At 48.3% G+C, this 26,085-nt stretch overlaps 1 protein-coding gene across 1 annotated transcript in view; it reads left to right on the top strand.

The window, feature by feature from the left end:
- Positions 1-11,710: 11,710 nt before the first annotated feature.
- LOC144946588 (regulating synaptic membrane exocytosis protein 2-like) overlaps positions 11,711-26,085 on the top strand; it is a 79,624-nt gene continuing 65,249 nt past the window's right edge. The window contains 3 exon segments of the mRNA XM_078875607.1: positions 11,711-12,023; positions 19,408-19,627; positions 25,494-25,831. Coding sequence (XP_078731733.1) covers positions 11,980-12,023; positions 19,408-19,627; positions 25,494-25,831 — 602 coding nt within the window. The 5' untranslated portion in view covers positions 11,711-11,979.

The following is a 26,085-nucleotide window of genomic DNA, read 5'->3' as shown; positions in this document are numbered from 1 at the left end:
CGAGATAAAGTTACAATTTTTCAACTTGTTTTACTGCTTACAGCTCGGACACTCTGCTCACAACTGATATTTCAGTAACATTTTTCGCTCAAGTTCAATATTTTTGTTCATGTAAATAATGTCACGTTTTATTTAGAAGTTGCACTGTATTTTAAATAACACACACGCTAATGGTAATTTAAAATATATTCTCAAGGCTATATCCTTGACCTTGCACTTTGAACATTCCAAGGGCCATCTAGCCCGGTGGGTCCCTTTGCTTGAAGCATGAGACCAGTGATTATTCTAACATTGTTTGGCAACACAATTGTGCACATACAGTTTGGTTCATATTGCACCACCTTCACGAACGTTGCCATGCCCCCGACCCACCCCTCCCTATGGACGCATTTACAGACAGATGGACAGCGCCTACGCATAACTAAATTCAATCTTAGTTGGAAAGCGTTAAAATGGAAAGATAATTGGCAAGAAAATATCTTTGGAACTCGTATCCAAGGAAAGCTACACAACTTGAGTAAAGAATTTTATTTTAAAAAAAATTCCACAAATTGAATCACTTATTTGGGTGAGTGGCTTCAGCCAGTTACTTAAATATTGGCTTCTGTTTCAGTTTTTTTTTTATCTCTCTCAAATGTTTGATTATGCATTATTTATAATGCCGTGTCCGTGGGTTAAACGCAGCATAAATAAACGGTCCTTGGAAAACGTGTGCGATACAAAGCTGCAGATTCGTCGCTTTAGTTAAACAAAGTGCAATTCACCATCTTTCTCGTCATGTGTAGATGACACGGCGGTGCAGTACAACACGATACGGACAATCTTGATTTGAAGCTTTCGTGACTGCAGGAATCCATACTCTTTGGTTCTTTCGGTAAAGTCACGTAGGTAGGAAATTAATAGATCACGACGTTTCGATCGCAACACAAGCAACCGTCATCAGGTGAGAGATCCAGGAGTTCCTACGTCAGCAGTTTGTCTCACACCTGATGACGACTGCTTGTGTTGCGATCGAAACGTCGTGATCTATTCATTTTCTATCTACGTGACTTTACCGAAAGAACCAAAGAGTACGGTTCGGACACCACCTCAACTCGCTCCTCATGGCACGTGATCAGCGGTGGCCTAATGCCCCCACAGGTTATCACTTGAGCACAGAGAACCTTTACACCCTGTCGTCATCGCACACCTCTCCCTGTCGTCATCGCACACCTCTCCCTGTCGTCATCGCACACCTCTCCCTGTCCTCATCGCACACCTCTCCCTGTCGTCATCGCACACCTCTCCCTGTCGTCATCGCACACCTCTCCCTGTCGTCATCGCACACCTCTCCCTGTCCTCATCGCACACCTCTCCCTGTCGTCATCGCACACCTCTCCCTGTCGTCATCGCACACCTCTCCCTGTCCTCATCGCACACCTCTCCCTGTCATCATCGCACACCTCTCCCTGTCATCATCGCACACCTCTCCCTGTCGTCATCGCACACCTCTCCCTGTCCTCATCGCACACCTCTCCCTGTCGTCATCGCACACCTCTCCCTGTCGTCATCGCACACCTCTCCCTGTTATCATCGCACACCTCTCCCTGTCATCATCGCACACCTCTCCCTGTCGTCATCGCACACCTCTCCCTGTCGTCATCGCACACCTCTCCCTGTCCTCATCGCACACCTCTCCCTGTCATCATCGCACACCTCTCCCTGTCATCATCGCACACCTCTCCCTGTCGTCATCGCACACCTCTCCCTGTCCTCATCGCACACCTCTCCCTGTCGTCATCGCACACCTCTCCCTGTCGTCATCGCACACCTCTCCCTGTCGTCATCGCACACCTCTCCCTGTCCTCATCGCACACCTCTCCCTGTCATCATCGCACACCTCTCCCTGTCATCATCGCACACCTCTCCCTGTCGTCATCGCACACCTCTCCCTGTCCTCATCGCACACCTCTCCCTGTCGTCATCGCACACCTCTCCCTGTCGTCATCGCACACCTCTCCCTGTTATCATCGCACACCTCTCCCTGTCATCATCGCACACCTCTCCCTGTCGTCATCGCACACCTCTCCCTGTCGTCATCGCACACCTCTCCCTGTCCTCATCGCACACCTCTCCCTGTCATCATCGCACACCTCTCCCTGTCATCATCGCACACCTCTCCCTGTCGTCATCGCACACCTCTCCCTGTCCTCATCGCACACCTCTCCCTGTCGTCATCGCACACCTCTCCCTGTCGTCATCGCACACCTCTCCCTGTTATCATCGCACACCTCTCCCTGTCATCATCGCACACCTCTCCCTGTCGTCATCGCACACCTCTCCCTGTCGTCATCGCACACCTCTCCCTGTCGTCATCGCACACCTCTCCCTGTCGTCATCGCACACCTCTCCCTGTCATCATCGCACACCTCTCCCTGTCATCATCGCACACCTCTCCCTGTCATCATCGCACACCTCTCCCTGTCATCATCGCACACCTCTCCCTGTCATCATCGCACACCTCTCCCTGTCGTCATCGCACACCTCTCCCTGTCGTCATCGCACACCTCTCCCTGTCGTCATCGCACACCTCTCCCTGTCATCATCGCACACCTCTCCCTGTCATCATCGCACACCTCTCCCTGTCGTCATCGCACACCTCTCCCTGTCATCATCGCACACCTCTCCCTGTCGTCATCGCACACCTCTCCCTGTCGTCATCGCACACCTCTCCCTGTCGTCATCGCACACCTCTCCCTGTCATCATCGCACACCTCTCCCTGTTATCATCGCACACCTCTCCCTGTTATCATCGCACACCTCTCCCTGTCGTCATCGCACACCTCTCCCTGTCATCATCGCACACCTCTCCCTGTTATCATCGCACACCTCTCCCTGTCATCATCGCACACCTCTCCCTGTCATCATCGCACACCTCTCCCTGTTATCATCGCACACCTCTCCCTGTCATCATCGCACACCTCTCCCTGTTATCATCGCACACCTCTCCCTGTCATCATCGCACACCTCTCCCTGTCATCATCGCAAACCTCTCCCTGTCATCATCGCACACCTCTCCCTGTCATCATCGCACACCTCTCCCTGTCATCATCGCACACCTCTCCCTGTCATCATCGCACACCTCTCCCTGTCATCATCGCACACCTCTCCCTGTCATCATCGCACACCTCTCCCTGTCATCATCGCACACCTCTCCCTGTCATCATCGCACACCTCTCCCTGTCGTCATCGCACACCTCTCCCTGTCATCATCGCACACCTCTCCCTGTCATCATCGCACACCTCTCCCTGTCATCATCGCACACCTCTCCCTGTCATCATCGCACACCTCTCCCTGTCATCATCGCACACCTCTCCCTGTCGTCATCGCACACCTCTCCCTGTCATCATCGCACACCTCTCCCTGTCGTCATCGCACACCTCTCCCTGTCGTCATCGCACACCTCTCCCTGTCGTCATCGCACACCTCTCCCTGTCATCATCGCACACCTCTCCCTGTTATCATCGCACACCTCTCCCTGTCGTCATCGCACACCTCTCCCTGTCGTCATCGCACACCTCTCCCTGTCGTCATCGCACACCTCTCCCTGTTATCATCGCACACCTCTCCCTGTCGTCATCGCACACCTCTCCCTGTCATCATCGCACACCTCTCCCTGTTATCATCGCACACCTCTCCCTGTCATCATCGCACACCTCTCCCTGTTATCATCGCACACCTCTCCCTGTCATCATTGCACACCTCTCCCTGTCATCATCGCACACCTCTCCCTGTCATCATCGCACACCTCTCCCTGTCGTCATCGCACACCTCTCCCTGTCATCATCGCACACCTCTCCCTGTCATCATCGCACACCTCTCCCTGTCATCATCGCACACCTCTCCCTGTCATCATCGCACACCTCTCCCTGTCATCATCGCACACCTCTCCCTGTCGTCATCGCACACCTCTCCCTGTCATCATCGCACACCTCTCCCTGTTATCATCGCACACCTCTCCCTGTCATCATCGCACACCTCTCCCTGTTATCATCGCACACCTCTCCCTGTTATCATCGCACACCTCTCCCTGTCATCATCGCACACCTCTCCCTGTCATCATCGCACACCTCTCCCTGTCGTCATCGCACACCTCTCCCTGTCATCATCGCACACCTCTCCCTGTCATCATCGCACACCTCTCCCTGTCGTCATCGCACACCTCTCCCTGTCATCATCGCACACCTCTCCCTGTCATCATCGCACACCTCTCCCTGTCATCATCGCACACCTCTCCCTGTCGTCATCGCACACCTCTCCCTGTCATCATCGCACACCTCTCCCTGTTATCATCGCACACCTCTCCCTGTCATCATCGCACACCTCTCCCTGTTATCATCGCACACCTCTCCCTGTTATCATCGCACACCTCTCCCTGTCATCATCGCACACCTCTCCCTGTCATCATCGCACACCTCTCCCTGTCGTCATCGCACACCTCTCCCTGTCATCATCGCACACCTCTCCCTGTTATCATCGCACACCTCTCCCTGTCATCATCGCACACCTCTCCCTGTTATCATTGCACACCTCTCCCTGTTATCATCGCACACCTCTCCCTGTCATCATCGCACACCTCTCCCTGTCATCATCGCACACCTCTCCCTGTCATCATCGCACACCTCTCCCTGTCATCATCGCAAACTTCTCCCTGTTATCATCGCAAACCTCTGTTTTACAACTGTCACTGTTGTAAAAAAAAACTATCATAAAACCACTCTTTTCAAATATTAGACACTCCGCATTACAGACTGAAAATCCGATTGTTAATGAATTCCACGACATCTGGGGACTCGTCGGTGCTGATCCGATACACCTTGCAACAGAGGTGCAGACTCCACCCCCCCTCTCTCTCTCTCTACTCATCTGCCCATTGCCAGCCCCTGGGTCAAACTCCGTCCATCCGCGCTGGCCTTGAGCTCTCTTCTCCTTCTCCGTTTCACCGCGCGTCCCATCGCTGCCTCGAGCAGCAGCAGCAGCAGCATCCGTGTCTTGCCTCTTGGCCTCTGTTCCAGTGTCTCTCGCCCTTCCAGAGCGTCCTTCATCAAGAGCTGTCGCCTCTGATGGTGCGCTCACTCCTCATCCTTCGCATTGTTTTATTGCCCCGTACAGTGCATTTGAAACTCTGTTGAACCGCTATGCAATGCAATTATCTTCATCACGATCGTTTAGATGAACAAGGTCACGTGTTTGCAATGATGGTTTCCATGATATTACCATAGAATCCCATGAAAATGGCTCATATTCATGTAATGGAGCCACACTAACTACAGACGACTTGAAGACTACTCTTGAAACATTTAACTGGTTCATTTCAAAGTCGCACACACACTATGTGAGTAAATAGTGTGAACAACATCTATAACTGTGGTGTGACACTGACTCTAAACCTGTTTAACAAACTTCTATCTATGGGACGTTTTGGCCAGCATCAAGTATGAAAAATTAGATTAGATGTGTCCTCTTTCTGGCAATGAAACAGGTGTTGAGATGTTTGAAGAACAAATTGATACCTTGTGCAATTAATCAAGTCTGTATTAACCACACGTACTTGTGGCGAACATGCAAACAAACACGCTCTGGTAATCTCTTCATTGTCTTTTAAACTGATTGGCCTACACCAGAGACAAGCTTCTTTATGGCCTAGTCTCACCACCAGTGTCAGATCAGAGAACGCCAAAAGGCGAACACTACAAAGGCAATGCACGTGTCAGAGCACTTACAGCTCGGGTTGATCATTGTCTTTGTACTGTGTTTGAAGTGGCAAATATATAAAGGGTTAAATTGACAGCCGAGCTGTTATCAGTTAGTGTGTGGTGCTTGGTGAGTGGTGAGGAGTGAGCGGTAAATATATTGTGTGAGTGGTGAGCATCTTGTGAGTAGTGAGCATCTGATCTGCGGAGAGTGTGGGTCTTGGAAAGACGTGAGTGATGAGGGTCAATGTATTGTCAGTGACGAATGTCTGCTGAGTGTGTCTCGTGTTTATTGCATCGCATTTCAAGAGCAGACAATGCTATCGAGGGCTTCAGTTGGAGGCGAGGCAATCGGCGATCCGGGAGTTGAACCTGCACGCCCTGGGCTGGTTGGGCTTGGGACAGCCATGCCCCCAGGCCACGACACCGTGCAGCTCGCCATAGCACACCGCAGGGCCACCTGCGTCACCCCGCAGCGAGACGGAGGAGTCGGTAGGCTTCAACAACAACAACGACAACAACAACAACAATACTGATACTAATGTACACGGGCAGGGCATTATCGGTCTAGTGCTGGACGAAGTCCTCCCTGCACCGTGGGGATTAACTTTACTCGACCAAGCTGGTTGGTGGGGGTGGTGAAGTCAGGGAGCATAGACGTGGGAGCACAGATGTATTGTACAACAATGGATGTTGTTGCACTAGCCACTGCTGCCCACAATGTAGCTTCCGCAGCCTGTCACAGCGACAAATGATGATGAGAAATGGGAGCTGTGCTCTCCGCACACCTGTCAGGAATCCTTGCCTCAAATTCAAGTTCATGTATTAGGTGTAGCCCTGTGAGCCATTCGGCTCTTGAATCGGGTGCAACCGCAACAAACAATAAACAAAAACATGAACAAGAAAACATCTTAAAGTGAATGTGACTAAGTGCAACCAGAAAATCCAAGAAAAGACAGCAAAATATTGCAGAAAAAACACCGTACACAAACGCTGTGTGCAAAAATCCCAGCGGGATGCAAGTCAAACAACAACAACAACCACAAGACAACTTAGATTAAGGCCATCAGTCTTACTCCGTACTACAGCAAACAAACGTGGCCAAACCAGTAAACTTTTCGAAATCACCAAAATAAAGCAATGAAACAGTGATCATAGGAACTGTGACGGAATTTTCACAATAAACGACAAACAACATGTACTACCAAAACCCTGCAGCCATAGCTGGCTGCATGAGTCACTCCACAACAGCAGGAGCATCAATCGGAGTCTTATAATTTTTCAATGCACCTTTAAGATCAGCACACTCGATACATGCCATGCTGTTGGTGATCAGGCCAGGGTGAGATTTGTTGCAGACCTTATTGATTTAATGCAATGCAATGTTCATGTGTTAGACAGAAAAAATGTTTGGTGAGTTACCCAGCTGGCTTGCAAGCGAGAACATTTGTGCATTAGCACAGAACAACATCAAAGTGAGATCTACGGAGGAAAGGGAAACATCGTAAAATAACGCGTTGGAGGTAAGGGCAAAATTATTCGTATAGAACACAAACGTAACTTTTTTTATTTTATTTAACCAGGTAAGGCCCCACTGAGCTACGTGTTTTTCTTCCCATAAGCGACCTGGCCAAAAATGATAGCTCAACGAAGTGGCTCATCATGTGGAAATGTAGTGTCAGTAACAGTAGATAACCCCCAACTTGACCGTCACATGGTTGACGAGAGAGGCCCCACAGAAGTGGTAGCCGGCGTTGAGGGACACCTGCCAGGGCTGGGAGTGCGGGCGGCCCTCGTAGCTCCCCATGATGTGGTCATCCCCCAACGGGGCAGCCACTGCAGCGGCCGCACAGCACCAGTGAGACCGCCGTTACCCGCAACGCCGACGCCGATTGTACTTCACGACGGTCGATTGAGTCATCTGCCGGGCTCCGAGATCCTCCATGCGTTCGGCCCTGCTCACTGCTCCTCTGTCATCTTACTCTGCTTCCCTGCATGCGCTCTCCCACCTCTCCCATCTCGTCTCCCTCTACGACCAATCTCACTCTCCTGCCTCTCACATTTCGTCTCCCTCTACAATTTCACTCTCCTACCTCTCCCATCTCGTCTCCCTCTACGACCAATCTCACCCTCCTACCTCAGCACCCACGAGCGCGGCCAGGAGAAGGAACGTCATCGTAATTCTTGTTCATCTTCAAACTGATGGTGTGCGAACAGCCCTTATATACCACGGTGTGACCTTCAGTAACAACTGCTCATGAAATTGCCGTTCAACGCAGTGCTTGTGGGAATTTGTGCATCTGCTTTACAATGTAATTATGTAAAATTGCAATACATTCTCACAATGTTATAATTGCTTGTTGACATTAACAATATACACATTTTTAGCTTTAAAATAACTGTTGAAACAGATGTAACGTTTTCACATCTTGCAATTTTCCATTCGAGATGACAGAACGGTAAACAAACCTATAATTGCAGTACAGTATTTCTGAATTTTTTTTAACAACAAATATAAAAACAAAAATTAACACGTAGGTTTTTTCATGCGGTATTATGATTCATAATTAACTGTCGAGTCAAACGACGTAATAATCTTGATCAAACATGTGCCGTGAAGACTCTCCGTAGCAAAACCAATGAATGGGCATGTGTACAAGCGTCTAACGCCCAAATTAGTATTGTTTCAGTTCACTGGTGAGTCGAAGAACAATCCTCACAACCAATTGTCGTAATGAGATTTGACGTTTCATTTGAAACTGCATCACACATCATCAGGGCGAGGTCGAGGAAGTCCGAATGACCACGTCATGACCTCACAGTTAATATTTTAAAGTGGTATTATAGAAATACATAATAAGTAAGTAACTGGGATCACGTGATACATTAATCCAGTTAGCCATGGGTTATCCATGGGTATTGGGTGCCACTTAGCTTTCATTGTAATTCCTATCTGCAATTTATTTAGCAGATAATTTGAGTCACGTGGCCCCACTGGCCCGGTCCATAATCCAGCCTTGCTAGCGGAAAACCGACGCACTCGAACTCACGCATGCACGTTAGCAACACTTTATCTCGTACAGACAGGACAGGTAATATTAGCCGGCACTTGGCTCCACCACTTTATGACAAGCCAGGGTATGGCACCTCGAAGCCAATGGGAAGGGAGTTTCACAACATTTGTGTGATCCACCAACGCTCGCCTCCAAAGTGCTCGATTAAAGACATGTGCCACCACTGCACTTTCTTGGTTGTGTTTGAGACATCAGAATTGAAAAAAACAACACAACGTATGGGGCATCAAAGGGTTAGAAACCATTGATAAGAATCCTGGGTGTGCTTCTGGATTTGACAAGCCGAGGAGATGGCACTTAGGGTTAGTGGGTTATTAAAGAAGGGGGGGGGGCATAACCCTCAGTTTGGACATAAAACCACCCACCTCAATCTCTCGATTGCAAAAGTAATTCCTATTATAAGTGAGGGGTTTTCCAATTGGTGTTATCGGGGAGTGATATTCCGAGACAGAAAAGTGACTAGTCTACGCCTTTGCTATATTGTGAAGGTACATGGGACACACATGGGAAAGGCACGATCGTCATGGAGACGGAGTGAGTAGACTGACATGTGCAGAAGAGACACGGATCGATGTGTCGCAGGACCGCATGTGATGGCGATGGTTTGGCTTGACTTGTTGCTCTGGAGATTGGGAGATCTCTGATCGATGTTCGTCACCAGGGTTGCTGATGGCGCGATTTCTCACTTAACAGAGTGGGCCGCGTGAAGACTGCTACCACCTTCCACTCCTATGGCGATGGTGGGGAGAGGCCTTCATGCGTGGGTTGATGGAACATGGATTATGATTGTCAGAGTTGTGAGAAACATTAAAATTGAGACAATTATTCAAATGTCATTGAATGTATATCAATGAACTGAGTTCGCTCAAAATGTTATTTTGCTGGAAACCCGAAAGGCTGTGTCACTGTGAAGCTATTTTTTTTCAACGGCAAGACGTCTTTGAACGGCGGTGTGGCCAAGCAAAATTACATTAATGCCTTTGGTCACAGTCGCGTTTGAGCAATGAGACACCGGGTACCCAGTGCCACTGCTTTGCAGCACGACATACAATAAATAATTTTAAAACGTATGATTACGATGAAAGGCACTTAGGCATGATATGTCTATATTCTACAAAAATGACATATAGGACATAAATAATGCAAGGTCCCAGAAATGTCCTGTATGGATTATAGATAAAATATGCTTAACCTTTGCATGGCAGGGACCTGTGAATTGTAATCATTGTGTTTTCGATGGAAAATATCGAAATAGCATGAATAAAAAATTGAGATAAGTAGCAAATTATTACCATCACATGGTTAAAGAGTGTTCAATGTGTTATTGTGACTGAAAAGTGGATCACTACCTATGTGGTGGTGTGATTTCGATACCTAACATGGTACTATATTAAAAGATAAAAAAAGAAAAATGTTGAGCAAAAGACAAAATGTTATTCAAATGAAAAATATATTACTGAGAACAATTGAGTGATAACGCTGCAAATAGGGAAACAGGGTGCAGATTGCAGCCCATAACAAACACTGTGCTCTTCAAATACGTGTTGTACTATGTTCAACTTCTTTCGCACTATACGTATCCAACCGTGCTAATCGGAGGTGCATGTTGATGCACAACATCCATAATGTGTTGTTCTGAAGCACTGCATATACAGTGCAGCAATTGTTGTCAATCCAATGGCGAATGAGTGCCGCCCAATACCGCGGGTTGCGGGGTCATTGGACCATACTTCACCACGCTGGTCGGTGCGGGTTGGTGAAGGTGGGGAGCATAGACGTTGGAACATAGCACAGTAGAAAAATTAATCTTACTACACTGCCCCGCAGAAGCCCATAACACCTGGTTTGTGCATAGTGGTGACTCATCCAAGCACTACCCAGGCTCAGAACTGATTAGCCGCCAAGAAATGACAAGATATAGCAGATTCTGGGTGATATGTTTATTTTGATTGTATACATAGGGTAGCAACTGTTGAAATGAAATACTCGATCTGGATGTGCTCCTATGCATGCTACAGTTGTTTTTATTAAACTTTCGAGGTTGCAACAGATGGAGTGACCTGCTGTCGAAGTCAAAATAAAGTATCCTTATAGAAACCACAGCTGCTACTCGAATTAAAATCATTCTACAGTTGCACCTAAACTAATTCCAAAGATGCGTTTTGGATTTAAGCATAAATGAGCCTCTAAGCAGAGACTATTCGCTCTGGGAGTTATTTTCATGCGTGGGCACTTGTCAGAGAAAGCGAAACATTTCAGCACCATGGACAGTTCTATGAGCTATTCAATACCATGCATTAACATAAAGTGCAATGAATAGGTTATGGTACCATAATAATTTTTAAAATACAATGTAGGAGATTAAAAAAGTGTATTCAAAATGTTTAAATAATTCTGAAAGACAGAGGGTTTGTTTTACAGATAAATGCTCAAACAATATTGTATTACATTTCCATTGTTGTTCGTGTACAATAACAACATGAGCACACAGCTTCAACATACCACAGTAGTGGAGAGCCATGCGATACAGCTTTAAAACAACGAAGCACCATCTGCAGTAATCACTTCGCACGGCGGCATTCTGACTTCTTCTCGTGAGTCAGCATTGAACGCCGACTCGTTTTGTTTAAATCCTGCGACATCCCCAAAACGCTTCCCCACCACACAGACCTACAGGGTCGAGGTCCCGTTCCTCTGTCCGTGAGCGTCGCAACTCCGATCGGGAGGCGAGATCTCATTCATGAAGGCAGCGTGCGGCACTTTGTGAATGAACCCGGCCAGCGCCGTGTGTTGATTGAACCGCACTACGTCTCAGCCGCTGAGTGGGTGGCTCGGGAACGTGACGACTACGCAGGAGCCCTGCTGGGGTCAAAGCGTGCTCCACAAAGGCACATTTGCAGGGATGGCTGGATAGACGCGCTCACCCCTTAACAATTCTCTCATTCTTATTCCTGGCGCTCAGTGGCCCCAGATTTTTTTGTTTCCTGCAACCACCCCTCCCCTCCCCCCCTGGTCCCCCTCCCCCAGATATCGAAGTCTCCCTTGGTCATTTGAATGTGCAAACCGAGTGGGGGGCTCTTTAGTCGCGCGCATCCCTGAAGCCCCTGAGTGCGGCGGCTCTCTTGTGTCGGGACGCGTGAGAATACCGGCAAAATAATCCCGTTGGAAAAAAATGCTGCCTCTGAGTCTCAACCTGAAACAATGCTTTAACGCCGGGTAAGTGAGCGCTATCCCGCATCCCCGCTTGAACGCACGCCTCGTGTTGTCATTGTCATCATCATCGTCGTCGTCGTCATTGTGTTTAAATGTCCATCGGGAACTGCAAGCCAGTTGAGCGCACTGGCCGTGCTGCCTGTAAAGCAGGCTTTGGGCCTAGTGACATACAGTCCAGGGCTGCACACAGGCACTGTCAGCATGAATCAGTGGCACGCTGTGTCTGTGTGTGTGCTCCCAGCTGTGAATCCAGGGCATACGCCTTGTACAACATTTCAATGCCACGCATTATTATTAATTATAATTATTATCTCACATACGCCTTGGACAGCATATTATCTCACATACGCCTTGGACAGCAATTCAATGCCACGTACTGTAGTATGATCTCGGTACATACGCCTTGTACAACAATGCATTGCTACTTATAATATCACAGTGCATACGCCTTGCACAACAATTCAATGCCACGTATAATTTTCATCGTCTCAGGCGCATTTCCTTGATATCATTTTCACAATAAATGTGCCGGAGTTGTGTGCAGTGTTTTTAAATGCGTGGGGAATGCATGAAAATGTTTAAACCATCTCTGTCACTGTGGCATTTGAATCATATTAATGCTAATTTCAGTGTTTTCGTGCGTTCATGTGCATACAAATATATATTGTAAAAATTGATGGGACGGTGTTTTTTTTGTTGTAACTTGCAGTCAATTTCAACTCACACAACGTAACAATCTGGGGCATTACAAAAAGCAATTGATGTTAACACGATTTAATGATTTGCATATTGTTCTGGAAATTATAAATATTGGCAAGAAACAGTACGAATTACATCAAATTGTTAGACACATAGTATATGTGTAAGGTTAATACAATGTCTACACTCGATGTCTGCACAATTAAAATATTTCAAAAAATAGATAATACTGTAATGTTGAAAAGACTGACTGTCCCCAATATTTCACGTGAACATTAATGCACGCATACATACGGAGTTTTTGGTTATTTTAGATTTTAGATAATTGCTTCGGGAAATTGGGAGAAAGATAGGTGTTGACAAGTGTGGTGTGAACTGACTTATCAGAGTACATCTATAATGGTCGACTATGTATCTCTGCAAGAAATGGGTTTAATGATTGAGATAATTGCCCTTGCCAGATGGCAGACATGGTTATTTTAAGTATGTCACAAATGTCAGTTCAATCAAGGTATTTTTTAAAAATATTTTACGATGAAAAATATAAAAATTATCAACGTACTGTATCGAAAATTTTTATATAAAAAAAATTAACCAATTAACTGAATAAATAAATGTAGTTACCAATCACACTGCAAAAAGAGCAGGTCAAAACTGACCAATGAGAGTTAATGATTACGTGTAATTCTTGAACATGCATTCTATTGTAATTAAGAAACGCCTAAAGTTTGTCACTACATATATGCAGTGGCACGCAACATAATTTACAGTCCTTTTCATTCCACTGCTGGACGAAGGCCTCCCCATGCCCTGAACAGTCACGTGGGTTGATCATCCATGCACCACACTGGTCAGCGTGGCTTGGTGCACGTGCAGGGCCCAGGGTCGTTTCAGATGTCACGTGTCACTGATGTTAGCCGTGGCCGGGAATTGAACTCCGGTCGCTACGTTGACGGCGCACGGCGCTAACCACTGTGCTACTGCTCCCCCGTAGCAAATACATAAGTAGAAATGAGCTCTTCTGCGTGGTGTGCTAACTTTGATAAGGCACGTCAATGACACACGCCCAATACGGTTTATGTGTGAGTGCAAGAGCTTCCCAGGCGGTGTGGAGCGATTATTCCCACAAATAATGAATGGGGCCTCCTAACTTCACAAGTGACAACCGTCGCCACAGAGTCGGGAAGGAGACATAGTTTCTGGCACTATTACAGTCCCCACAGATGTTATTTTCATCAAATTACAAAACTTATTTTGGGATTAAGTTGATTAAATATGAAGGGATACTGCTTTTTGTGGGTTCTGGTTTAAGATTGGGGTTAGGGTTGTGGATAGCAGTACCTAAGCTTGCTTTTCTTGCCACAAATCTGCGGGAACAGTAGTCTCAAGACTTCTACTTGAGTTAGAACATAACCCATACTATTACAAATCACCAAATGTACTCACTCTCCAACTGAAAAAAAAACCTAACTCGTTTTAGATTCAGAATATAGCATACCGGGTGGGCTTAAACCACGACCGTCTGACCTGTTTGATTGAGGACTGGGCAAGAGGTTGAGGGATATCATAATCAGAGTGGCCAAGACATGAACGGTTAAACAGCCTTGTTTTTAGACTGGTCATAGGAGACGGAAAAAGGAAGATGCGTCAGAAAATAAAATCAAACCACGAGTACATTTGCTATTCACATCATTCTTACAATGCAAGGATATCACGAAGGCCCTGTGTTTCACAGGCAGGTATCGTCTATAGTGGTTTCACAACAGGATGCGATGTTGCGATATCGTTTTACCAAATTTGTCGATTTGCAAGTCATTTTCAAATTTGGGCCATTAAACCGGTACAGATGGTCTACTCTCTTTCTCATAACGTCACGGGATCTTTAACGTCCACTCCGAAGCAGAAGGCATATACTCGCGTCAATACACCCACAGTATTGACCAGGGCGGCTACTTTCCCCGAACCATAAATGTCTGCAACAAACGGCAAACTTTCTGCTGCTTGACCCAAGACCAAAATTGCGATACCTGGAAGCTACCAAAAAAGCGGAGGTATTTCCCATGCAATGGCAAAAGGGCATTTTAGTTGCTAAATTCACAATGTGGCCATATAGCAAAGTATGATAATTGGTTCTTTACCCTTCTATCTGGCAACAAAACTGACACCTGTCAGTTTTGTTGCCAACAAAACTGACACCAGGTGTCAGTTTTGTTGCCAGATAGAAGGGTAAAGAACCAATTATCATATTTTTACTGGCAAATGAGGTTCCCATAATATAACAAAGTAGTTGAACCATGCATGGCTTGGGCAGGTCGTGATTCAGAAGGTTGCCAATGCCTACCCGCATGGGTTTCACCCTCGATTTTTCGTGCCTTCTTGCAGGCAATGCCGTAGGAAATCGATGAGGTCCCTGCCAGTTCAATAGATGTAATCAGTATTATTGTGTTGGCGCTGGAAGGTTGCTTGTAGACCCACCCAGGCGGTGTGCATGCCTGCCATGGCCAATGCCTGGCCCCAACCCAAACAATATCGCTAATGGTTGTCCACGTCGGCTGGTTAACACGCACGCAACTACTGTAACCGCGCTACGATTACGTGTTATTGTTCTGGTCTCTTTCTCGGCAATACTTTCATAAAATTGAAAAGCTCCCCAATTCTTTTAAATGCGCTGAGGCATGCTTCCTGTAATCCTGAGTAAATTACTTTGGCTCTAACTTCCAAGCCACCGTGTATCAGTGGACTTTTACAGGCTGCATCAAATGACAGCGCATGCACACGCAGACAAACACACGCCGTTCTTTTGTCCACACACATACTAAGCAGCATCAACGAAAAAAGGTCAAGGTACAGCCCTGCAATTACTCACTCACGTCACTGCTGGCGGGATGGCCTCCACGAGAGAGAGCTTGAGAGAGTCGCTCTAAAATATGAATTTTGGCATTGCCTGCAAGAAGGCACGACAAATCGAGGGTGAAACCCATGCGGGTAGGCATTGGCAACCTTCTGAATCACGACCTGCCCAAGCCATGCATGGTTCAACTACTTTGCTATATGGCCACATTGTGAATTTAGCAACTAAAATGCCCTTTTGCCATTGCATGGGAAATACCTCCGCTTTTTTGGTAGCTTCCAGGTATCGCAATTTGGGTCTTGGGTCAAGCAGCAGAAAGTTTGCCGTTTCTTTGAAGAGATGGGAATGGGCGTAGGCGTGGGGGTCTTCAGAAACTTCCACTGCTGTTTCAGCTGCTGCGCTGGCAGATCGAACCGACGACCTCTGGATTGAAAGTCCAACCCGCCGCTTACCATTTACATCGTGGCAGCGTCCAAAGCGGCATAGCCAAAAAAAACTGCACAACAAATGGCACGATACATGATAACATAATAAATAATGTATTTATTAAACACACCTCCTTCCCACATGTGTCTTTCTCTACATGTAAAATTAAAGTATAGTTCACACATCCCGTCAGCCGCACGGTTTTCTGGGAAGGCATCTTATCAGCAGCGCCTTTTTCAACATACACAAACTCATGACCGCTTTCGACATTCAGTGTGCCATCAGCAGTCAGGCTTGCTTGAACCAGTGCTGGTGAACTGATAGATCCTAGTAATGGGCAACTACCTAGTTTGATGCAATACTATAACAAAACGGCAATGTAAAACAGACGAATCATCGAGCGTCGTCATGGAGAATTGTTAAGTTACAAAATAAAGGATGGCACTGTGGCCCACCTCCCCACAACCACTGCGAGTTTGCTCGATGTAAATATAGCTCAGCGAATCTCTGGAGATGCGTTGGCAGACCAGCATCTCACGCAAACCTTACCCAGCGGAAATTACACGTGTCATCACCACCAGACCCAGACGGGAAATAGCAGGCGTATTCCAGCACTGTATTTGTTACACTGTACGGTTAAATATACCGTGGGTTGCAATGCACATGATGGTAGTCGTGATGGTAATCAGCCGTACGGTACTGTGATCCGGCACATTGAGGGATGGGCTATTACATGCTCACGGGGAAAGTATAAAACGGCTGTGGTTTCTAACAGTGAACCCAACTGATTTGTCCATGCAATTGCAGCCAATTTTGTCTCTAAATGGCAGCGACCCCTCGTGGCAGCAGAGAGAAAATTATATTTGGTTTATAATAATCAGGAGGATGGATACAGGGGTACACATTGCTATATAATAACCAGGAAGATGGATACAGGGGTGCACATTGGTTTATAATAATCAGGAGGATGGATACAGGGGGGCACATTGGTTTATAATAACCAGGAGAATGGATACAGGGGTGCACATTGGTTTATAATAACCAGGAGAATGGATACAGGGGGGCACATTGGTTTATAATAACCAGGAGAATGGATACAGGGGGGCACATTGGTTTATAATAATCAGGAGGATGGATACAGGGGTGCACATTGGTTTATAATAACCAGGAGGATGGATACAGGGGGGCACACAGAGAGGGTGAGACAAAAGTGGACAGACTCCTGTGCTGGTTAAACATTTTGTCGCGAGCCGTGTGACGGATTTAGTGAACGAAAATATGTCAACTGCGACGATGAGGGGACAAAAAGCATCACGTGTGATCAGTGCCGGATGAAGGTAGTGCGGGGCCTGTAGCATATGTTGTTATAAAGGGGCCCTAAATAAAAAAAAACCACGTAAATATTAAAACACAATTTTTCTACTTGCATAGTAAAGTAATTGTATTTTTTCACTTGCTATACAGCCAGATAATACAACAAATCGCTCACCTTAAACACCCGGTCGTTCGTAAAAGTTGAAGGCAGTGTAGTACTATAGTAATAGAGCAAGTGCAGAATCACTGAACCGGAATTGATAGCTTGAACGCATTTAGTGCGGGGCCCGTAGCATATGTAGCTACTTTTGCTACGAGGATAATCCGGCACTGCGTGTGATGACTACGATTGCCCACTAAGACAAAACGCGTGACTGACTGACGAGACGACATTTAGTAAAGTTTTCAGAGACCGCATTGCGTTGATAATTTGAAAGTTGGGATGCTGTACAGTCTATGTGCGTGAAAATATGTACCGAGTTTACTGATTGGCTGACCAGACACTGTTTGGGGCGAGGGGGAGATGCCAGTAGTGAAAAACTAAAGGGTGTTTCACTAAATATGTGACTGCTTCAGCCGACTAGACTAAGAACACGATGGCACGGACTCCAAAGACTTTGACTCGACTAAAATTGCACAGATTGTCGCTGACTTACACAAAGACCGGACACTTTTTTTTTAAATGCCGACTAAATTACCGCTACTTGCAAGCACCACCATTGTCAACAGGTGTGTTTCCTCACTCATCACTGCGGGTGTCAGTGAGTCCGCACCAATGTAGGATGGCACTTGCACCCCGTCTCGCATCGTCTCTGAGCTCAGAGACGCCCCCCACAACAACAACAATCCACATTTGTTTTTGTAAAGCATTCCACTTTGTTGTGGCCACACGCTGTATACGTCCACTGTAGGCGTTCCACCTCCGAGGTAAAAAAGGACGGCATATCTCACGGATTAGACGAGTATCTCACAATACCAGCAAAGGGGGGAGGGGGAATTAATGCGTGAATGCATTGACTTGTGTGGTGTATTATTATGTAATTGAAAATAAATGGGACTTTTAATGTCCCGGGAAGACTGACAGATTTCTCAGGAAAGCAGCTGCCACAAAAAAGAGAACGATCTTAGAAAGCGAGGTCAGGTGATGGCCCTAGCCCACTGTTGAGAGGAGTGCTCTTCTAGATGACTCCGCACTGACCTAGAGGATCCAATGGACATTACCCTATTGGTGGAAATATATCTGTGTTTTAAACCCAATGAAACGTATTTTTCAACTTATTTTTTTCGAGGGAACGTATGTTATATTGCACGCTGGAGTGACCTAAAGGATCCTGTGGGGTAAACGTTTGACGCATTTATTTCCAAATATATTAACAAACTGGCCAGAAAGCCGAACTGCATTTCAGTGATGAAGCACCATCACGTGACCTCCACGATCCTCACAAAAATTCCTCTTTGTGGAGGCATGGCGGTGAAAAGAGGCGCAGAGCAGATGGCACATTTAGTCTCTGAAGCACCCAGCGCTTGAACTAGCGGCTCTGAAGTGTTCGCTGAGAGCACTTGTTGGGAATCCGGGAAAATCTCTCAATTAAAACAACACACGCCACAAGGCTGCACTCTGCTTTGGGTTTTGTGTAACCAGAACTCGGAAGAGCCATGCACTTGTTTCTGGTTGGTCAGTCTGGCTGTACATTTTGCTTCAATCTCAATTCTCGTGAGAGTGAATTTCGATACTAGAAAAAGGCGCAGCCCTGAAATTGCCTGTTCATGCCACTGCTGCCGGAAGGGCCTCCACTACAGGGAACTCTACAGCCATTCGAGAGGATATTTTGCGTACGGGGAGAGTACTCACGCTTTGCCCCACCGCTCGTGAACTCCCGGTCGACTCGCTGTGATGTATCCATTCATACTTCTGGGTGGATCCAGGCGGGGGTGGATTTAAGAAATGTGCCGATTGTTCCAACTACCGTGCCGGAATTCTGATGCGCCGCCAAGACACGCGCGCCCACGGAAAGGCACAAACGTTGCATCTGTGTTAAATTAATGATGCCAGATAATAATAATAGTCCGGAAATGTCGCCCCCCACCACTGTTTAGGAGATTTCAGCAGCAGATCGAGAGCTACAAGGAGCAGATCAAGAAGATTGGCGACGATGGCAAGAAGCAGCTGGGGACCATCGAGCAGAAGGATGAGGCCCCAACCTGTGGCATCTGCCACAAGACCAAATTTGCCGAGGGCTGCGGCAACGTTTGCTCCTACTGCCAAACGCGCTTCTGTGCACGCTGCGGTTTCCGATTCGCTCTGCGGCCCGGCACGGTCAGTCAATCCCTCTTTCCCCAACATCTTCTCTTTCCCCACACCGTTAATCATCGTCCGCCAATTATCCATCCACTACCGGATGCAGGCCTCCCCCAAGCCGTCACCATCTCTCACGATCGTGCGACGTGACAGTCCGTCTAGCACGTGCACACGAGCTGAATTCGTCGCTCCGTGTACATGCTGGACGTACTAACGACCACGTTCACGCCTTTGGCCGCCATTCCGATATTCGTCTTGACCACCATCCATCATTCCGTCCAGTGATGCGTCCTGCCCACGACCACTTACTTTACCTCGCAGTCAATACGTTGTCTCTATCTTTTGCATGTTCTCCCCACACCATGCCACGGCTAAATTCTCTAGAACTGCTTTTTATGTTGAGTTTGTTATCCCTTCACGCACACCGTCAATGATCATGGTTGGCTATGTACGGTGCAAAAAAAGTTCAACTGAAATAAATACATAAAATGCACCTCTTAAAATATCAAACAAATCACGAGTTATTTTTTGCACGCTCACTTTAGTGCCAACTCAATAAGGAATCTCTTTTAAAATTGATGAATGGACAAAAAATCTGCTTTGGTACCTTTACGAAACATTTTTTTTGTAATGATTTTGTGAATGTGAAATTCAAATACTGTAAATGTTAGAGCTTTGTGACCTTGATTAATATTCTAAATATTAAAACATTTGGTTGCAGTGGATTGTGTTTATATCAATGACAATAATGCTGTTGGTGGTGAACCTTTGATCTTATCAACATCATCGTCAGCCTTGACCTGTCTTCTGCTGGGTGAAGTCCTCTCTAAGCGGTCACCATTCCCCATCATCTGGTGATGCAACAATCCACCTAGCACCTGCATACAAGACACTTTCATCGCTCCATCTGTGGTAGACATCCTCTTGTGCCTCTTCCTTCGGCTTCCACTCTGTCTCTAGTCTCGACCAGTAGCCATCAATCCTTCGATTAAAGCGTCATGTCGATGCCCACTTACTTTTCTTAACTGTGAAGATGCTGCATCTAACTTGCGTAATCCGCATGTGTTTTTCCTGTCAGCCTAATTCCAAGCATGCATCTCTCCATGTGCCTATGCACCACCTTGAGCTTTTGTTCCAAGTCATGTGTTAGATGTCCATGGACCTATTTACTAAATGTTTACACATTATCACAATCGTGCAATTATGACTCAATCTTTCATCAATTAAAAAATCAGTTATAAATCTACCATAGCGGCTGTCAAACATGTCATATAATCGTGAAACGGATGCCCGCAACAAAGTGCTGTGGGTAAAAACACAATTATGAACCTGTGAAATTGATCAAAATCCAATGAAATTCCTCTTGTATACGTAAGAAATCCTCGGCATTGTAAAGTTCAGCGAATCACGAACTCAGCCCCGTGACACGTGCGTTCAGCTCCGTGACACGTGCGTTCAGCCTCGTGACACGTGCGTTCAGCCTCGTGACACGTGCGCTCAACCTCGTGACACGTGCGTTCAGCCTCGTGACACGTGCGTTCAGCCTCGTGACACGTGCGCTCAACCTCGTGACACGTGCGCTCAACCTCGTGACACGTGCGCTCAACCTCGTGACACGTGCGTTCAGCCCCGTGAGACACGTGCGTTCAGCTCGTGACGCGTGCGTTCAGCTCCGTGACACGTGCGTTCAGCTCCGTGACACGTGCGTTCAGCCTCGTGACACGTGCGTTCAGCCCCGTGACACGTGCGCTCAACCTCGTGACACGTGCGTTCAGCCCCGTGAGACACGTGCGTTCAGCTCGTGACGCGTGCGTTCAGCTCCGTGACACGTGCGTTCAGCTCCGTGACACGTGCGTTCAGCCTCGTGACACGTGCGTTCAGCTCCGTGACACGTGCGTTCAGCCCCGTGACACGTGCGTTCAGCCTCGTGACACGTGCGTTCAGCCCCGTGACACGTGCGTTCAGATCCGTGACACGTGCGTTCAGCTCCGTGACACGTGCGTTCAGCCTCGTGACACGTGCGTTCAGCCTCGTGACACGTGCGTTCAGCCTCGTGACACGTGCGTTCAGCCCCGTGACACGTGCGTTCAGCCTCGTGACACGTGCGTTCAGCCTCGTGACACGTGCGTTCAGCCCCGTGACACGTGCGTTCAGCCTCGTGACACGTGCGTTCAGCTCCGTGACACGTGCGTTCAGCCTCGTGACACGTGCGTTCAGCCTCGTGACACGTGCGTTCAGCCTCGTGACACGTGCGTTCAGCTCCGTGACACGTGCGTTCAGCCTCGTGACACGTGCGTTCAGCCTCGTGACACGTGCGTTCAGCTCCGTGACACGTGCGTTCAGCCCCGTGACACGTGCGTTCAGCCCCGTGACACGTGCGTTCAGCCTCGTGACACGTGCGTTCACCTCCGTGACACGTGCGTTCAGCCCCGTGACACGTGCGTTCAGCCTCGTGACACGTGCGTTCAGCTCCGTGACGCGTGCGTTCAGCCTCGTGACACGTGCGTTCAGCCCCGTGACACGTGCGTTCAGCCTCGTGACACGTGCGTTCAGCCTCGTGACACGTGCGTTCAGCCTCGTGACACGTGCGTTCACCTCCGTGACACGTGCGTTCAGCCCCGTGACACGTGCGTTCAGCCTCGTGACACGTGCGTTCAGCCTCGTGACACGTGCGTTCAGCCTCGTGACACGTGCGTTCAGCCTCGTGACACGTGCGTTCAGCTCCGTGACACGTGCGTTCAGCCTCGTGACACGTGCGTTCAGCCTCGTGACACGTGCGTTCAGCCTCGTGACACGTGCGTTCAGCCTCGTGATGCGTGCGTTCAGCCTCGTGACACGTGCGTTCAGCCTCGTGACGCGTGCGTTCAGCCTCGTGATGCGTGCGTTCAGCCTCGTGACACGTGCGTTCAGCCTCGTGACACGTGCGTTCAGCCTCGTGACACGTGCGTTCAGCTCCGTGACACGTGCGTTCAGCCTCGTGACACGTGCGTTCAGCCTCGTGACACGTGCGTTCAGCCTCGTGACACGTGCGTTCAGCCTCGTGATGCGTGCGTTCAGCCTCGTGACGCGTGCGTTCAGCCTCGTGACACGTGCGTTCAGCCTCGTGACGCGTGCGTTCAGCCCCGTGAGACGCGTGTGCTCAGCTCGTGTCCGTGAGCGACTCTCCCTGTGTTCTTGACGTGTCCTCACCTTCGCTGTCATCTTTTATTTAGACTCACATGAAGGTAGGAACTGGGAGCAGCGGTGCTACATGTAGAATCACATCATTTACTCATCTTCCTGCCAACACATTAAAGGCATAGAAACATCAGACGGAAAAATTCGACTCAGAGCTTTGCCAGCCAAATTATGTTTTTGCCGTCATTCCCCAACTGCTTGACGATATTCAGTAACGCACTGCGCTGCCTCCGATGCATTATGCACATTTAAATTTGCAGACGGAAGTAATTCATTATTTCCCTGCGTATTTTCTGCTTAAAAACGCCCAGTGCCTGAAGTACCAGAATAGCGACCCCTTCCACCCTTTTTTCCCCATCGCTGTCGCCGGTAACCCGAAGTCGATTCGTACAAAATGGTGCTGCTGCTGCTGCTGCGGTGGGATTTCATTGGGGCACGATCAGCAGAAACGACACGACCGGGCGCGCGCCTACGCGCCAATCCCAAGTGATTCATGCTCTCGTCTGCTGGCGTCGGAAGCGAGATGATTCAACGCCGCGTACGAAGCCTCCCTCTTTGTGTTTGTCGTCGTCGTCGTTGCTTGCGGCCGCCCGCCCTCGTGGCCACGCACCGCGCGTGGCACGCGCCCAAATCAAAGGCGCTCCGGGCCGCGAGGCGTCTCGGTGCCAACTTCGCGCTGCCTGCGCTCTGTCCAGCGGTGGTGCGGAGGCTTCATTGGGAGCCGCCCAACACCCCGCCGGTCAATGTGTACAACGCTAGCGAGAATATGACCGAAGAGGAGACGTCAACTAGAGATAGAGAGAGATGTAAGGCGATTAATTAAATGTAGACAAAATTTGAGGTGTAGTGAAATCAGAGGAATAGATGTAGACATTAGCTGGTTGAGTTCATTAGGATTTGAATATAGTATCCTGATACTTATTAAAATAATAGGTGCACACCTATTACTTAATGAATCTGGGGCTGCTTGTGCTACTTGGGGCCCTGCGCTCTTGTCTGGTTCGCGTCTAGCACCGCCACTGCCTTGTACCTTGCAGAACGTTAATAGCCAATTTCATGACGATGTCCCTGCAGCCACAGTAAAGCCTCAAGTAAAGCCGACGCGTTCAATTCAGAGTGAAGTTGTTGTTTGTTACCCTGGGGCTGAAATTTGCTTGCACCAGCAGCACGCACCCTTGTGTGACATTTAAGGTCTCTCCCGTAATGAAGCACGTTATAAAACAAATGATATGCATCGATGGTAAAGTTTAAATACCACGATCCACGATGTGGTGTTTGTGTGTGTCCGGGCGTCAGTGCTTTGTAGCGATAATCAAGTTAATAAGGGCGGGGATATAATGCGTAACATGTAGAATGCAGAGTTATTTTTCGGCTACGTGTGTGCATATATACACAGATGTTCGTTAACTGCTCGCTGAAAGCCATGTTACGTATGGGGGTTGTTTGACCATACTTCACCACGCCGGTCAGTAGGGGGTAGCGAATGGTGTGGGGGGCCTTCGGGGGGCAGATCAGGGCACCCAGCACCGCCACTGATGTTGGCCACCGCTGGGAATCGAACTTATGCCACCACCGCATGGAGGTCTAGCTCCACATTCCGTCTGCCGTGACAGAGGGAGAGAACGGCGGAGCGAGGCCCTGTGGGTGCTGCGTTCTGAGCTGAACGTGTTGCGTTCGTGTCAGAACGGGCTCTCACCTGGGTTGATGAACTAAATCCACGGCGACAAGCTATGCAGAGATAACGAGGAGACACTGGGGCAGATTTTAGTGGTCAACAACAAAATGTGCAAATGACTGCGATGGTCCTTTGCCTATTTCGAGTTCAACAACGAAACGCGAGCGTGCGTTGAGTCTCCACTGTGTTGATGGCGGACCTCGGTTGCCTGCTGCTGCAATTTGTGGTGTCTCCATTGCGCTTTCTGGTTACGCCGCGCTTTGCTTGAAGCAAAATGTCCCGACGTTTCGCTCCACACGCTGGAGCGTCTTCAGAAACTGATTGTGAAGCGGTTTCACTTGGTTTGAGTTTCATTAGTAATAAACAATACAATTGTCACCAAAAGATGTGTCACCAGATTCATAGGTCACGTGAAACTAGCCGTGTGACAAGCGGTGGACATCAACACATCATAAATGGTGGACATCATGATGTCTGGAGTTTGCTCTGCGTGCTGGGAGCTTTTTCAGGAAGTGAATACCGAACATCGCGTTCCTGAAGCTCCCAGCACGTGGAGCAAAAACATCGAGACATCGTTCTAGATTTGAAGTTTTCGTGACTGCAAGGATCCATACTCTTTGGTTCTTTCGGTAAAGTCACGTAGGTAGAAAATTTTAAATAATAATAAAATAAAAGAATAAAAATTACTAAATTAATTCACGACGTTTCGGGGGCAACACAAGCTTCCGTCATCAGGTGGAACAGCCACAGCAAAATCACTTTAGTGAGTGTTTTGCTGTGGCTGTTCCACCTGATGACGAAAGCTTGTGTTGCCTCCGAAACGTCGTGATTTTATTTAGTTATTTCCATTATTTTTTTCACCTACGTGACTTTACCGAAAGAACCAAAGAGTATCGAGACCTCGTGCCAAACACCACGTGGTGCAACCCGAAAACACCTTGCAGCTCTAAACGGCACAACTGGTGAAAACCGAGAGCAATCCGGTCATGGTCTTTCTCCACGCTGGGCTCAAAGTCTCGTTTGGAATGTTAGCAGGTAATGTGGCTCTGCACACGGTGCCGGAAGCAGCAGGACCTCCTGGTCAAGTCGGGGACCCTGTTCCACAACCAGCAGCCTCTGGGCCGCCTAGACGGCCTCCTGGTGGGCAGCGGTCCCGAGGCTCAGCCGGGGCTACGCGCCGGGCTGACGGAGCGGTCGCAGTCGCAGTACCAGCTGAGCGCGCGGGACAAGGAGCGCGTCGTGCTCGAGCCCCAGCAGCCGGACAACCGCGACGCCGCCTGCACGGCGCTCAACAACAACGGCGGTGGTGGTGGCGGTGGCGAAGGTGGCGCGCCGCAGCTGCGGACGAGGAACGACCCCGTGGCAGACAGGTGCGGCGCGTCGCTTCTTACTTCTTCACCGCAACAGGGGTCAAGGTCTCCCGCTCGTGTGAGCGTGTGATTGGTGATTATCTCCACGATAAAGTTTTGTTGTTCGTTTAAATTGCGTACATTTGAATGCGTCGTTAAACCTGCGATCGAGCAAAAACACCTTTATTATGGATAATATTGGTCAGGAAAGCCTACTTGTTGAAAGTGATTATCTCCCTGAGTGACATAGCTATCACGTGTGGCAGGAAGTGCAG

This window comes from Lampetra fluviatilis, chromosome 2 (assembly GCF_964198595.1).
Source record: "Lampetra fluviatilis chromosome 2, kcLamFluv1.1, whole genome shotgun sequence".
Taxonomy (NCBI): domain Eukaryota; kingdom Metazoa; phylum Chordata; class Hyperoartia; order Petromyzontiformes; family Petromyzontidae; genus Lampetra; species Lampetra fluviatilis.
This window is presented reverse-complemented; position numbering and strand designations above follow the sequence as displayed.